General features: G+C 31.0%; 1 protein-coding gene across 1 annotated transcript in view; it reads left to right on the top strand.

Annotated features, from left to right (window-relative positions):
* The first annotated feature begins 1,438 nt into the window (after positions 1-1,438).
* The window catches only part of GXIVsPLA2 (phospholipase A2 group XII), a 33,784-nt gene continuing 19,226 nt past the window's right edge, over positions 1,439-15,996 (top strand). Inside the window, exons 1-2 of the mRNA XM_075374434.1 lie at positions 1,439-2,004; positions 7,333-7,400. Of these exons, the coding sequence (XP_075230549.1) occupies positions 1,773-2,004; positions 7,333-7,400 (300 nt within the window). The 5' untranslated portion in view covers positions 1,439-1,772. The remainder of the gene's footprint in view (positions 2,005-7,332; positions 7,401-15,996) is intronic.

Genomic DNA, 15,996 nt, shown 5'->3' with positions numbered 1-15,996 from the left:
TCGCAGTAAAAAATATTTTATTCACTGAAATAGTCAAATTTTGATACACCCACAAGTTGTCTACTAGACATACAAATGGGTAACTGACTCACAGCTCTTGCTCAGTATTGTAGGATATATTTAGACAGCAGCTGTGTCCTTCATCACACACTATTTAAAAAAAGAAGTGACACTTTCATTAGGAAATATGATAATAATGAATATTTAACGTTAAAATAAAACGTAGGCCAGGCTTTAAGTTAAAACAGATTTGATATAAAAGAATAATTTTTATATTTCTACCAAAAAGCAGTATCAGAACGGCCATTCCAGTACCTTTGCACCTCTGGTGGTAAAAATTTCTACTTATTGACCAGACACACATATTTATCATTATATTATAAGAATCTAGTAGAACACATTTATATGGATTTGAATACTAGATCATGGATACCGTTGTTTTTTGGTGGTTGGGTTTCAATTAAACACACATCTCAGCAACGGTTGGACCTGAGACTGTACAAAACTACACTTCATTTACATTCATACATATCATCCTCTGAAGTATTACCTTACGGTGGTTCCAGAGGCTAAACAGAAAAAGAAAGTAGATCACATCTAACACAAGAGGCTAAAATTAATGTTATTTGTTAATCAGTTTTTTAAACAATTTTTATGTACACCACACAAAACGAGTGTTAATGTTAATATAAAATAGCATTTTCTAACATTTCTAACACTATTTAATTCTAAAAAGTACATAATGGTCCAATATTTGTTGGGGAAAAATCCCTGATGAGCAGCAACAGATATATTTACAGGTTTCATGTTTGCATTTTAGAAAAATTAAGATGATAAATCAATTTCTGCTAGAATAATTTTGTAAAGTTCAGTGCTCTACTTTGGAAATATGGATCCTCTTCTTCATTACTTTCTAAATTTCATAGTCTTCTTCATCAACATGGAGTTCATATGATTTTTTTAACCAAAGGAATAATGTTTCTTCTTTGAGATTGAAAAGTTAATTCACCAAACTCATAAAGAAAATTGTTAGGATGTTTTATACAAGTGGAAAGCATTTTTATGTTAATTACAATACAAAAAAAAAACATTTTATATGAAACACAACAAAAACAAATACCACTCTGTGTCAGAGTCGAAATAAAACACAAGACCAAACTCGCGATGAAAGCCAGAATGATACTAATTCTCTGGTAAGGATTATTTCATAGTAAAAATAGTGATTGAAATTACTATATCGATTATGATGTTTTCATAAAGGCTATTATTTAAATAAGATTACTGTAATGGATATATTTTTTTAGAAGGAATTAGACACAGTAAAGAGTTAGTATCGATGTCATTCTACGATGTACTACTAATACTATATTAGTCCCACTGGTCACATCTAATTTATTCTACTTTGCGCCTAGAGTTTTAGCAAAATCACTCACAGAACCAAGGGTATGAAACTCTATTGCAAGGTTAACGAAATATATTGTGAAGTACAGTTTCTTATTTAACACAACTATAAACAGGTGCCAAACTCGGTTGACTTCTTACAGAGTTACTGAACTACTCACATCGATAGATGTGTTTCAGCCGTTCCTTAAAAAAACACTTAATCTACAACAGACTCGCTCTAGAGCTCTCAATCTCTATGGTTTAAATGTCATGTGTAAAGTATGTGGTTATGAAATATACTGGAAAAGTCTTTCAAAGAAATATTTAGAAAAAGTTTATTGTAAGAAGTTTTATGCATGTGTAGTATTATTGCTTTATGAACTATAAAAATGGAGATAAATAAAGCGAAAGTTTTTGTGTACATGTTGACTTTTGTAGGTTATGTATGGAGCGGTTATGGTTCTAGCGTATTAACAAACTTAAAAGATGCTGTTTTAGCTGCTGAACATGTATTTGGAGATGTTATAGAAAATGTTGTGAAAGCAGTGAATGGATTTTCAGAAATACATAAAACGATTGACAACTTTGCTGATGAAGACTGCGTGTACAAATGCCCAGATGGTAAGTAGAAAGAAATGCCCAGATGGTTAAAAATAGAAAGGCTATTCATTGATAGGCTTATTGTTTTTTTTACAAATTTCGGAATTATATAAGCAAGTTTTTTATTTGAAAATTAGATTAATCAATAAAATGAAGCTTTTCATTAAGTTATCAAAGTTAAGTTAAATCTATTTGTAGGGACACGTCATATCATAAACGATTAACCCAGGAAAATCATAACTTTGAAGAAAATGTGTTAAAGCCAATGTATCTTGAATTCCCCATGATTGAAAAAACTCTACCTTTACAAAATCATTTTTAAGGTGTTAAAAATTATTACTTCCATTATATTACAAAACTTGTGCAACTTTTTCCAGTTGCATGGTATTTTAGAGTGTGCAATCCACAGATATAGTAAAACGTTTTTACCAGATGTAGTATATCGATATTATCATTCTCTTGGCATCAAACAAATTTTTCAGGAAGACCTGAGACTGGTGATTGTTGGAGATATTTTTATATTTAATTAAAAGAACAATTTTTAGTATATAATATCTCTTGATCCCTCCATCGTATTTCTTAATATAGAAGCTTTTTAAATTGAACAGTATGTTTTATTGATTAAATTTTTCATACCTTTGATGCATATTTTATGATAGCATTGGTTGATGCACAATATTATTTATTATACCATTTGAAAAACTGATTAAAGAGTACACATTAACGGGATTGATAACTAAAATTCTACTTTTGTATGTAAAACAATTTTATTTAAATTTTGAGCATGTCAAACTAAAACTATTGCTAATTGTAAATGAGTGAATTAATTAATTAAATGTTGCGAATTATAAATTATTGAAAAACTAAAGCTCTCCCATGCAGAATTTTTCATGTGTTATTTTGTTTCTAAACAAGTAATAACAAAATGAAAAGGAAACATGTTTTCTGATAACATCATGAGTATTCTTTTTAATGATAATCATAAATAGAATAGAGTTATTAAGGATAAATAAATTATATTAGTTTCAGTACAGTGCATACAATGAAAATAAAAGCTGGTGATGGAAAAGGTTTAGACTGCATTACTGTTGAATCTTTTAACATTTACACCTATCCAATAGGAGAACAGTACTAATAACATTATACTGTTATTTTTCTCCCTCTATGAATCATGAGACCTTGCCATTGGTGAGGGGGCTTGAGTGCTCAATGATACAGAGTGGAATGATTCCTGAAAGAGGGTAGCAGCTCTTTCAGTAGTTGTTAAGGCCATAATTCAGGATGATTTAAACGGCCATATCAACATCACTCAGTCCTCTTGAGTGCTGCGCAGCTGAAAGCAGTGGAAAACTATAGCTGCTTTTTTTTTCAAGAAAATATAGCTCTCTGCATTTTCATATAGGAAAGATGGAGACGCCTTCCTTGGTAAAATATTCTGGAGGTAAACTAGTCCCCCGTTCGGATCTCCGGGTGGGGACTACTAAGGAAGGGATCACCAGAAAATTAAAAAAATAATATTCTACGAGTTGGAGCGTGGAATGTTAGACGTTTAAAAAAGGTTGGTAAATTACAAAATTTAAAGAGGGAAATGGATAGGATAAATGTAGATGTAGAAGGAATTAGTGAGGTTTGGTGGGAAGAGGAAAATGACTTCTGGTCAGGTGATTTTAGAATAATTAACTCAGCTTCAAATAATGGGCAGGCAGGAGTAGGTTTTGTAATGAACAAGAAGCTAGGGACGAGAGTAGAGTATTTCAAAATGCATAGTGATAGAATCATTGTAATAACAATAAAATCAAAACCTAAACCAACAACGATTGTTAACGTGTTTATATGCTTATAAGCGTCCATGATGATAATGAGGTAGAGTGTGTATATGAAGAAATTGATGAAGCAATTAAACACATAAAAGGAGATGAAAATTTAATAATAGTTGGCGATTGGAATGCAAGCATTGGAAAAGGCAAGGTAGGAAATATAGTGGGTGAATACGGGCTGGGCAAAAGGAATGAAAGAGGGGACCGACTTATAGAGTTTTGCACGAAGTATAATTTAGTAATTGCCAACACCCAGTTTAAAAATCATAATAGAAGAATTTACACTTAGAAAAAGCCAGGTGGTACTGCAAGGTATCAGATAGATTATGTCATGGTTAAGCAAAGATTTAGAAATCAACTCGTTGACTGTAAAACTTACCCTGGAGCAGGCAGAACATTGGTAAATTAGATGGAGCATACAGGAAAGTTAAGGAAAATTTTGGGGTACATAAATTAAAATCCAATAATGTGTTAAAGAAAGATGGTACACTGATTTATAATACAAAAGGTAAAGTTGATAGGTGGGTGGAATATATTGAATAGTTATACGGAGGAAATGAATTAGAAAATGGTGTTATAGAGGAAGAAGAGGAAGTTGAAGAGGATGAAATGGGAGAAACAATACTGAGATCTGAATTTAAGAGAGCATTAAAAAATGTGAATGGGAGAAAGGCTCCTGAAATAGACGGAATACCTGTAGAATTACTGCGCAGTGCAGGTGAGGAAGCGATTGATAGATTATACAAACTGGTGTGTAATATTTATGAAAAAGGGGAAGTTGCGTCAGACTTCAAAAAAAGTGTTATAGTCATGATACCAAAGAAAGCAGGAGCAGATAAATGTGAAGAATACAGAACAATTAGTTTAACTAGTCATGCATAAAAAAAATTAACTAGAATTCTATACAGAAGAATTGAGAGGAGAGTGAAAGAAGTGTTAGGAGATGACCAATTTGGTTTCAGGAAAAGTATAGGAACAAAGGAAGCAATTTTAGGCCTCAGATTAATAGTAGAAGGAAGATTAAAGAAAAATAAACCAACATACTTGGCATTTATAGACCTAGAAAAGGCATTCGATTAGACTGGAATTAAAGGTTCAGCATTTTAAAAAAATTAGGGTTCAAATACAGAGATAGAAGAACAATTGCTAACATTTACAGAAACCAAACAGCAAGAGAAATAATTGAAGAACATAAGAAAGAAGCTGTAATAAGAAAGGGAGTCCGACAAGGATGTTCCCTATCCCCGTTACTTTTTAATCTTTACATGGAACTAGCAGTTAATGAAGTTAAAGAACAATTTAGATTCGGAGTAACAGTACAAGGTAAAAAGATAAAGATGCTACGATTTGCTGATGATATAGTAATTCTAGCCGAGAGAAAAATGATTTAGAAGAAACAATGAATGGCATAGATAAAGTCCTACACAAGAACTACTGCAGGAAAATAAACAAGAACAAAATGAAAGTAATGAAATGTAGTAGAAATAAGAAAGATGGACCACTGAATGTGAAAATAGGAGGAGAAAAGATTATGGAAGTAGAAGAATTTTGTTATTTGGGAAGTAGAATTACTAAAGATGGACGAAGCAGGAGTGATATAAAATGCCAAATAGCACAGGTAAAATGAGCCTTCAGACAGAAATATAATTTGTTTACATAAAAAATTAATTAAAATGTCAGGAAAAGATTTTTGAAAGTATATGTTTGGAGTCTCGCCTTGTATTGAAGTGAAACTTGGATGATCAGAGTATCTGAGAAGAAAAGACTAGAAGCGTTTGAAATGTGCTGCTGTAGGAGAATGTAAAAAATCAGATGGGTGGATAAAGTGACAAATGAAGAGGTGTTGTGACAAATAGATGAAGGAAGAAGCATTTGGAAAAATATAGCTAAAAGAAGAGACAGACTTATAGGCCACATATTAAGGCATACTGGAATAGTGGCAAAATGACATTACCATTTCAGAAAAAAATGCTTCGTATACATACCATCAAAGTAGCCTGAAATCGTATCAGAAGATTTTAAAGGTAGTTTTCATGGTGTTACCATTTCATGAAACGTAGTGGACGTTGTATGCGTACAAAAACAAAAATCTGTTAAAAAACGCCAAAAGAATACAAAGACAAAATTATTTCCTTTCATAAATATTAGATTCAACAATGAACAAATTAATTTTGAAATAAGACAGATAGCCAATATGGATGAAACGTCCCTAACTTTTGATGTACCCTCAAATAGAACTGTAGCTGAGAAAGGTGAGAAAAGCACTTCAATCAAAATCGGTGGACATGAAAAAACACACTATACTGTAATTCTTGCATGTTGTGCTGATGGTATGAAGTTGCTACCAATGATAATTTTTTAGTGGAAGACACTGCCTAAAGAATAAATACCGACAGGAGTGCTTGCACATGTTCATGAAAAAGGTTGGATGGATGAAAGTGTGGATAGACAAAATATGGAAAAGAAGGAATGGTGCACTGCTAAAGAAGAAAGCTCTTCTTGTATTTGATCAGTTCCGGGCTCATCTGAAGGCAACAATCAAACAAAAATTCCAAGAGTGCAATACTGAACTGGTTGTCATACCAGGAGGACTTACATCACAACGACAGCCACTTGATGTATCATTAAAAAAGCCCTTTAAAGTCTTTATGAGAGAAGAGTGGAACAAGTTTATGATGGATTCTGGTGTACATCAGCTAACACCAAAGGGTGCCCTGAAACGGCCATCAATCTCTCAAGTGTGTGAGTGGGTTAAGATGTCTTGGTCGAAAGTGAATGAACAAACTATTGCTAAATCTTTCTTGAAATGTGGAATTAGCAACGCCCTTGATGAAAGTGAAATCATTTCTTGTATGCATAAGATGATGATGAAGAACAAGCGGATGAAGACATTGATGAGAGAGAAGATTCAGATGACAGTGACATGGGTTTTGCAAGTTTCTGAAGTCAGTTTACTATTTAAAATTGCCTATTATTTAATGTTTTTTTTTAAATCATACTTTTAATTTGAGGTTTTTTCCAAAAAATTGTTTAAATTTCTTGGGTGCGTCTTGTACATAGGAGTGTCTTATACACCAAAAAATACTGTGTACTAAACTAATGAAATTTGCCATGGAAAACATAATTACCTTATATTAAAATCTTAAATCTGTGGGAAGTTGAATAATCTTGTTCATTTGAGTTGAATGGTTTCTGCATAATTTCATCCATTTTTGTTATTTATGCTTGGTTATTTAAACTACCCACACGTTTCAATTTTCTATTTAAGAAACCTGTTAAGTCTCATTATCTCTTATAGATGACAAATAAACTATTTAAAGCATTTTTATTAATGCAAAAAGTAATAAACTTTAATATCATTCTACTTATCAGTTCAGTTTTGGATGAGTGATTATCTATATTTCATTTCTTCAGTCATTGCCAACTAAATCACTACACTATTCATTAGTTATCATTAATAATTTTTTTTTAATAATTTCATTTATATTTTCATTACTATAATTTTACTCTTTTTTTTATTATTTTTTTTTAGGAAGTTCTCCAGTTCGTAATAAGTATTATAAACCGACAGGCAATGGTTGTGGACCTGAAGGAGCAAAGGTAAACTAACACCTTTGTTTTAGATAGCATATCTTATGTAATATAGCTTACTTAAAGGAAATAAATGCAGCACAGGACTGTGGTGGTATAAGTAGGTGCTAAGGACTACATCAATTTATATTACAATTTTGAACATTTTGTTTTTTTTTCGATCTTTTATAAATGTTTGAAAAATTATTGAAAGTTCAGGTAGTTAAGAAATTTATAAACAATAATCAAGCATATAAATAAAAAAATATGCTGTTAATTGCAATAAAATTTGAATATTTAAAATTTGAAAATTATTTTTATAAATACTTGTTATAAATTTTAAAAAAATTATGACAGAAATAGAGTGTATTTGAAAAGAATAGATAAAGTTATATTATAACTGGTAATTAAATGTATTTATGGAACTTTGATTTTGTTTTCAGTACACTTGCAAAATCCATTTATCATTACCATTGCAATAAAATGCATTTAATGTTAATAGAATCACCTGGAAAAAATTTGAACAAATTTAGACGATGTCCATTGCTGTATTATTCAAGAATAATTGTTTCTAAAAGAAATGATAATAGATTTGCATCATTAGGCTATTATAATATAACAGGGTAATGTTCTTATGTGAAGTAAAGAATTAGGGAAAGATTTAGGGTATTGAATAATTTTGTGTCATTGTATATGAGATATTGTGAAAAGCTCCAGGCTTGGATAAGGAAACATCTTATGACTAGTCACCATTAAAATCTATACTCTTAGCCCAACATTCCATAAGATTGCTTATGCCAGTTCGGTACATCAGTTTACTTAACTTACAAAACTAACCATCTTCAGTGACAGTAACGTCTTCATTATTGGTCAAAAATCTCTTCTCTCCAAGCAATATTTTTTAGGTTAGGAAACAAGTGATAGTGAATAGGAGCTAGATTGGATAAATATGGAGAGTGTTGGTAGAGCAATTCAAATCGTCATTTGTTGATTTTTGCCATGCAATGACTGTAGTGTGAGCTGGAGCATTTTCTTGATAGAAAGCACTTTTTTTTTGCCAAATGGAGTCATTTTTCCTTAATTTCATCACTGTGATGCTGCAATAGAGTCGCATAATATTTGCCATTTATTTTATCACCCTTTTTAAGATAATCAATGAAAATTATTCCACAGCTGCCATAACTTTTCACTTTTTGCTTTTTTTGGAGCAGTTGACAAATTCAACCCATTATTTTAACTGCTGTTTTGTTTCAGGAGTGTAGTGATGAACCCAAGTCTCATCAACTGTTACAAATTAATGTAAAAGTTCCACTGGATTGCGCCAAAATGTTTTTTTAGCACTGTTTTTGAGAGTGTGGAGCATGGCACCTACCTAGCACATAGCTTGTTCATGAAAAATATTGCCTACTCGTTCTATATATTCTGTTAACTTGTTCACTTCCACTTGTTGATCTGCCAAAAGGATTTTATGCACTTTTTCTATCATTTCTGGCGTAGTCAACTTTGAAAGGCATCCACTTTGTGGTTCATTGCTAGTGCATGCTCAACCCATTTTATATTCTGCAACCCAGTGTTTAACTGTTGTATTTGATGTAGAAGAGTCTTCCAGTGCCATATCAAACTATTCTTTAATTTCCTTTGCACTTAGCCTTTCGGAAAAAGTATGTAATCACTGCAAAAATTTCCAGATTTTTCCATTTTCCAAGAAATGCTTTAATTCTCTACTTTGATGAATTGTAAATACTACACTAAGTAATGCAGTGACTTGAAACTTATTGTAAACTAATGAAGAATGGAATCATGCGATACCGTCGAGAAATTAAGCATACTAATGCCATTTCTGTGTGAGGTTCGGAACTTTTCACCTTACCCTCATATTATTATCAGTTATATTATAGTTAAATATATTTGAGTGTTTTAATAATTTTAACAAGTGGTACTTTAAAACTTATGTTGGGTGATTATATGAAAACAGATTTAAGCATTGGTTAAAAATAACAATTAAAATAGAGAATTACTGTTATACTAATATCATTTTAAAAGAGTTACATTATTTATGAGTAAAGTAATTGTAGGGTTTGGATATTGAAGAAATTATAGATTGTCAATTATATGTAATGTATTATTTTAATAACTTTAACAAACAGTACTACTAACCACAGAATCAACTTTAGGGTTTATTTATGAAGAAATGAAATAAAGGTGTATTGATGGAAAGTTTGAAAATTATAAATAAAATGTAAAATGACTGGATTGTTGTGTTGTAACTTCATGGATTTAATTTAATTTTTTCATTATTTATTTAAAAATATTCTTTTTAGTGTGTTTTGTGTTTATTATAATTTTTTTAACAAAAGGTTTTATATTTTTAGTTTATATATTTTGTAGCTAATCTTAAGTAGTTATTTAATCTGTGTTATTTTGAGCAAATTTTTAATTCGGTACTTTAAACTGAATATTTCTGACCTTCTTTCTTTTTTCTTGTTTAGCCTCCGGTAACTACCGTTTAGATAATTCTTCAGAGGATGAATGAGGATGATATGTATGAGTGTAAATGAAGTGTAGTCTTGTACATTCTCAGTTCGACCGTTCCTGAGATGTATGGTTAATTGAAACCCAACCACCAAAGAACACCGGTATCCACAATCTAGTATTCAAATCCGTGTAAAAATAACTGGCTTTACTAGGACTTGAACGCTATAACTTTCGACTTCCAAATCAGCTGACTTGGAAAGACGCGTTAACCACTAGACCAACCTAGTGGGTTGAATATTTCTGACCTTAGGGAGTGATGGTTTCATCTAAGTCTCCTGATGCTCAGGAGGACAAATATTTTTCTCTGTTATGGAGACCAAAGCTATTCATGACTACAAGTAACCAACGACCATGGTGTTGTGAATCTAAAAAAGGAATTATGTTTGAAGATTCTTGTGTAGACATTTTCGGTGTACAGTAAAAATCTCAACAGTTTACTTGAGATTGGCCCTGCTGCAAGAGTTTCTGTCAGTTGTCAAACTGATGCAAGTTTGCATGATTTGATTGAAACTACATCTCCCATTGGTTCCAAATTGGAAGAGAAAAACAGCTTCACTGACATTAAATCAAGGAGATGAAGTTGCAGAGAGCTCCCAAGCCCTGAAAAGTTCTTTTGTTTGGTTACATACTTCATTAATAAAACCAGGGGATCTCTGCCTTTTGTACCTCATCATAAAGGCTCTGTCTAAAGATTTTAATAAGGACATATTTTCATTATCAGTGATGCAAATGCCGTCGTATGCATCTAGGAAAGCTTTTCAGTGTTACACCAGCAAAGTTTGCAGAAGGAGAACCATAAAATTGTGTTGTAGACAAAGATCCTTCACCGGCTCATCACTTCATTCTTTGAGTCATATAAAGAGATGTATTGGTAAATTGTCTCATTGTTCCTTTATGAGTCCAGTTATAGTTTGTTGATTTGATGAAACAGTTTTCTTATTTCCCATTGATATCCAGAAAATTAAAATTATTATTTAAAATATAAATAATAGCCCACCATGCTGGTCTAGTGGTTAACTCATCATAAATTAGTTGTTTAACAGCTGATTTTTTAAGTCGAAAGTTTTGAGATTCATATCCTAGTAAAAGTTAGTTGCTTTTATATGGATTTGAATCCTAGGCAGTGGATACCTTTGTACTTTGTTGGTGGTTGGGGTTCAATTTACCACATATCTCGGAAATGGTCGGCCTAAGTCTGTACAAGACTACACCTCATTTACATGTCATTCAAGTCATCTTAATCTGATTTGGCAGTAGGTAGTTGCATATTTTTAACTAGTGAACAGATTGCAAAGTATACGTTAGGGAAAAAACTATTCATTGGTTATTGATGAAATTCTTGTCAGTACAAAAATAAGAAGTCATAGAACTGTTATAGAATAACTTACAAATTTAATGAATGTGTCTTTTAATGAATCAATGAAGACTCTGAAACTTTTGTCACTTGAAGAATGATGTGCTTTTCCTGCTGCTGGAAGATGTACGTGCATTGTTATTCAATTCCATAGGAATTATTTAAAAAATATTTATAAGACTTATTGTTCTGTTTCATTATTGTCCATATTTTCTAATGTCTTAAAAATGAAGAAAAGTAGACTTCTAAGGTTTTTTGAAAAGTATAAAATAACGACAAACCTTAAACATAGTTTTAGGAAAAAAATTGTTTACTAACACAAGCATTTCCCAGTATTTAGAAATTATTTGAAACAGTTTAGATTAAAAAGATCTCGTTTCAGTTTTTTCTCAGCAAAGCATTTAGTTCTATACTTCTTTGATAATAAAAAAACTTATTTTGGAAAACATACATGTAAGAAATTGGTTCTCATTTGAAGATATAAACTGTGGAGTGCTGTAGAAAAGTGTCCTCAGTCCTTTGCTTGTCTTATTATTTATTTGTGATCTGCCCAAAAATTGAGAATTAATACCTTCATTAATATTTTCTTTGCAGATTAAACAACTATTTCTATATCCAAAGATAAATATTTAAAAGAATTAGAAAATAAGTAGTTCAAAAATGATTTGCTGGACAGATGCAGCTGTCTTAATGTAGTTACAATGGTTGAACTGTGATATTTCTCAAGTAGGTGTAATATTGCCATAATGATAATAGTAGTATTTCTATTGATCATATTGTGATCAATAATTGTGTAAAAAAATTGTGTAAAATTGTGTAAAATAATTGTGTCAAATTGTGTAATTTGTGGTTGTATTATTAGATGAAAAATTCTTATGGGATAATTAAATTGATTTTATTTGCAGTAAAATTGCCCTGTACTATTTTGTTGTGAAACATCTTAATAAAATATTAAGCTTGTCCCTGTCAGAATCCCTGTCAGACATGTTATTTTTCATATGCTACAAAAATCTATTTAGGTATCCCACGCACAAGCTTCAAGCTTACATGATGATCGAGAAAAAAAATTATACCTTATATTCCTGTCAAAGAATGATATTTTTTTTTTAAACTAAAAAAAAAGTCACAACTTTTCAGGTTTCAAAAATGTGCTAGGGGTATTCCATTTTAATTTAACAAATTTTCAAAAATTTTATTGCATCACTATTTTTGATTTTTATGATATTTGGTATATGATAACTATCCACCTTGTGCCAAATAATATTTTTTTATATTTAAAAAAAAATTTTTCTAGAGTAATAGACTATTTTCTAACTTGCCAACAGGTAAAAATAGCCATTTTCATCACTTTTTCCATGAACTTTCCTTTAGCTTTAGCATACAGAAGTCAAAAAGGGCTTTTTGGAAATAGTAAAGATGGAACTTCATCTTAGTGTACTCAAAATTCATTTTGTTACATAAACAAATCTTGTAATGTTTCCTGAAGTTTACAAATTGTTGTTTTTTAAAATTTTGGGCCCAAAATAAATAATGAAGGGCTCAAGGTAATAGACCTATTTTTTACCTTTTTAACTCATAGGTGCTAGTAGTACTTATAAAAAAAATTGGACTGTTACTGAGTGTTTTTCATTAAAAAAAAAATGGCCACCAAATCGTAAGATTTTAAAAATGTCTCATTTTTGAGACCCAAAAACCACATGTGGGACAGGTGGAAAAAATCTGAGATTTTTGCAGTGGTAAGTACTTTTTATGTACTTTAAAATCATATAAAATTTATTTTGTTAACTCGAAGGGGTTGATGAGTAATGAAGCCATCAAAATCGGTAAGTATACCGTTTCTTCTAACCGTGAACAATGTATCCAAAAAAAAACACTGCATGTATTTTTTCAGATAATAATGTAGGCCTACTATACAAAATTTTTTTAATGGTTGTAATGAGATAGTTTATATTCTAGATAGTTTGTTATTTAAGGTATGACTCACATGTTTAAACACAAAAGTGAATGGACATGAATGTTTGCGTAATCCTGAATGTAAACATTGTAGAAGGTTCAGTTACTGTTTTGATTTCAGTGTAATATATTGTATTGTTGCTAGTGTAAATATTGTGGTTAGGCAATGTACACTTGGTTATAAAGTAATTTTATTAGCAGTGAACTTCTGTTTTATGCGTTATCGTTTATTTTTAATTTTATTAATTAGAGAAATTTTTATTTTAGCTGTAGAGAGACTGGGATAAGATAAATTGAGGTGCAGTTGTTAGTTTTATAATTTATACTAACTGTATTATTATTGTAAGAACCCTTGCATTTTATAAAAACTAATTATGGAGTGTTCAATTGGCATTAACACTGAAACAGTATGTCACAAATTGACTTACAATCGATCTTCAGCATTGCACAATATTTTAGAGTTTACTGAACAACAAATAACATTGATATCTTTAAGAAGTGGCATCCACTTTTTAAAGTTCTCAATGTTGTTTCTACTGAAACAACAAGTATCTGTATTTTTCGTAAAACCGAATATTTAGATAAATATTTTCATATTAATGGAAAAAAGTTGTTCTGACCCGTTTAGCAGTCACACTAAACCACCTAAAAAATCTCTTTGAGAAATATCTTTGACACTTTCAATAAGCAATCCAAATTTAAAATTAATTCCAGACAGAGCACTGTGTACAAAATGCTTAAACAAAATACAAAAACCATAAGATGATACATAAAACAAACTGGAATGTCAAGATATATCTGAGTCTCAATGTGTTATAGTCAAGTTGATGAATAAAGCTTGTTCAACCCTTGGCATTTCCCCCGTTAAGGTTCAAAAATTATTGAGCAACACAAAGGAACCAATTCTAAAATATAAAGCTACCAAAATAGCCTAGTCAGTTTATTAACCAGCAAATTAAACGATTCCTTTGATTTAAATATCTCTACAGAAGAAACCAGTTTAGTTCCACAAAATTTTGCTGATTTAGGTAGGAAATATGAAGAATTAATCATTAAAATAAAGGATAAAATGAAAACAGTTACATCAATCTAGGAAAAAAATTAATATCTTAAGTTTATTACCAAGCAGCTGGGGCATTCAAAAAATTCAAAGTGAGTTTAGTGTTAGTCAGTATTTAGTCTGTCAATCTAAACAGTTAGTGGAATTTTGCCACAAATCGCAAAAAAAAAACCATTCACATAATTGATGAAATTGTTATTAAATGTTCAAAGATAAAAAAAAAATGAAGATGCTGTTAAATGTCCAAGATTTTTATTAGAATGATAAACACAGCCAAATGATGCCAGGCAAGAAAGATTATGTCTGTAAGAGAAGCTGACGGGAAGAAAATTAATTATCAAAACTATAATAACTATAATTAATTATCAAAAAAGGCCTGTCTTATGTAACTTAAAAGAATTGTAGACAGCCTTCACAGAAAAACATAATTTAAAAATTGGTTTTCAAAATCTGCTGATTTTAGACCTAAATTTTGTGTTCTGGCTGGTGAGACACAGGTACTCACTGTGTGTGTATGTGTGTGCTCACAGGTGCAGGTGTGTATGTGTGTGTCACTCACCAAAATGTAAAACTCATGTTATGTGCTCTAAAAATGAAATTTGTTTATAAAATTCTCCTTTAAACCATGGTATGTAATATAGAAAATGAAATGTGCATTCTGTCACAGTGTGAAAATGCCCAGGCACTAATGAAATGCTCAGATTACTGCAAGAGAGCTGGGATGATCTTGATTCTGAAATTATCATCAAACCGTGGGCTTCTGTTGGTCATTGTGAATTTTCTTCTCAAATTATTTCATTTTAAGAGTACTTAAATAAACTTACTTAAAATTTAAATAATCTGAAAAGGCATCATTTTGTTGCAAAGAAACAAGCTAATTTCCTCAACATTAAAAAGGAAAACTTGTTGGAGGCTGAATGTATTTTGTAATGGGAGACTTCCCTCAAAATTTTCTTTTTGTGATACAGGATGAAGTCTAGTCATATCACTGGTTAAAAGCTTATGTCACAGTACATCCATTTCTCATATATTTTAAAAAAGAAGGAAAATTACAAAGCCAACATTACTGTGTGATTAGTGAGTACTTGAAGCACAATACTACATTGTTCTTTTGCTTTCAAAAGCAAGCTATTAATAAAGTAAAAACAATGTCACCACAAGTTAAACAGCTTTTTTATTTTTCTGATGTCCTCAGCCTAGTAAAAAAGAAAAAAAAAAAAAAATGTCAAATTTGTGCTACCATCAAGAAAGTTTTGAAATTGTAGCTGAATGGCTTTTTTTGCCTCATACCATGGAAAAGGACCATGTGATGGTATTGTTGGAACTATAAAAAGAACTGTGACTAAGGCAAGCCTTCAAAGGACAGTCAACAATAAAATTGTTGCACCTGAAATGTTCAATTATTGCAAAGATAATATTAAAAATGTAACATTTATTTTCTGCTCTAATAAAGATGTTCAAGAGACTGAAGAATACCTCAGTTCTCATTATCAGGTAATCACAACAGTTCCAGAAACAAGAACCTTTCACAGTTATGTTCCAACAAGTCAGAAATATATTCTGAAAGTTTAGGTGATCTCTGAATCAGAAACATTTACGTTAGTATCGGTGCACAAGGACATTAGTGTGTCTGTTTGCTTTGTAGGTTTCCTAAATCCAAAAAAGTACTTTCTGCTGTAAAGATTTCAGATTACGCAGCTTAAAGATTATTTCACACATGCGCA

This window comes from Lycorma delicatula, chromosome 1 (genome assembly GCF_047948215.1).
Source record: "Lycorma delicatula isolate Av1 chromosome 1, ASM4794821v1, whole genome shotgun sequence".
Lineage (NCBI taxonomy): Eukaryota > Metazoa > Arthropoda > Insecta > Hemiptera > Fulgoridae > Lycorma > Lycorma delicatula.
This window is presented reverse-complemented; position numbering and strand designations above follow the sequence as displayed.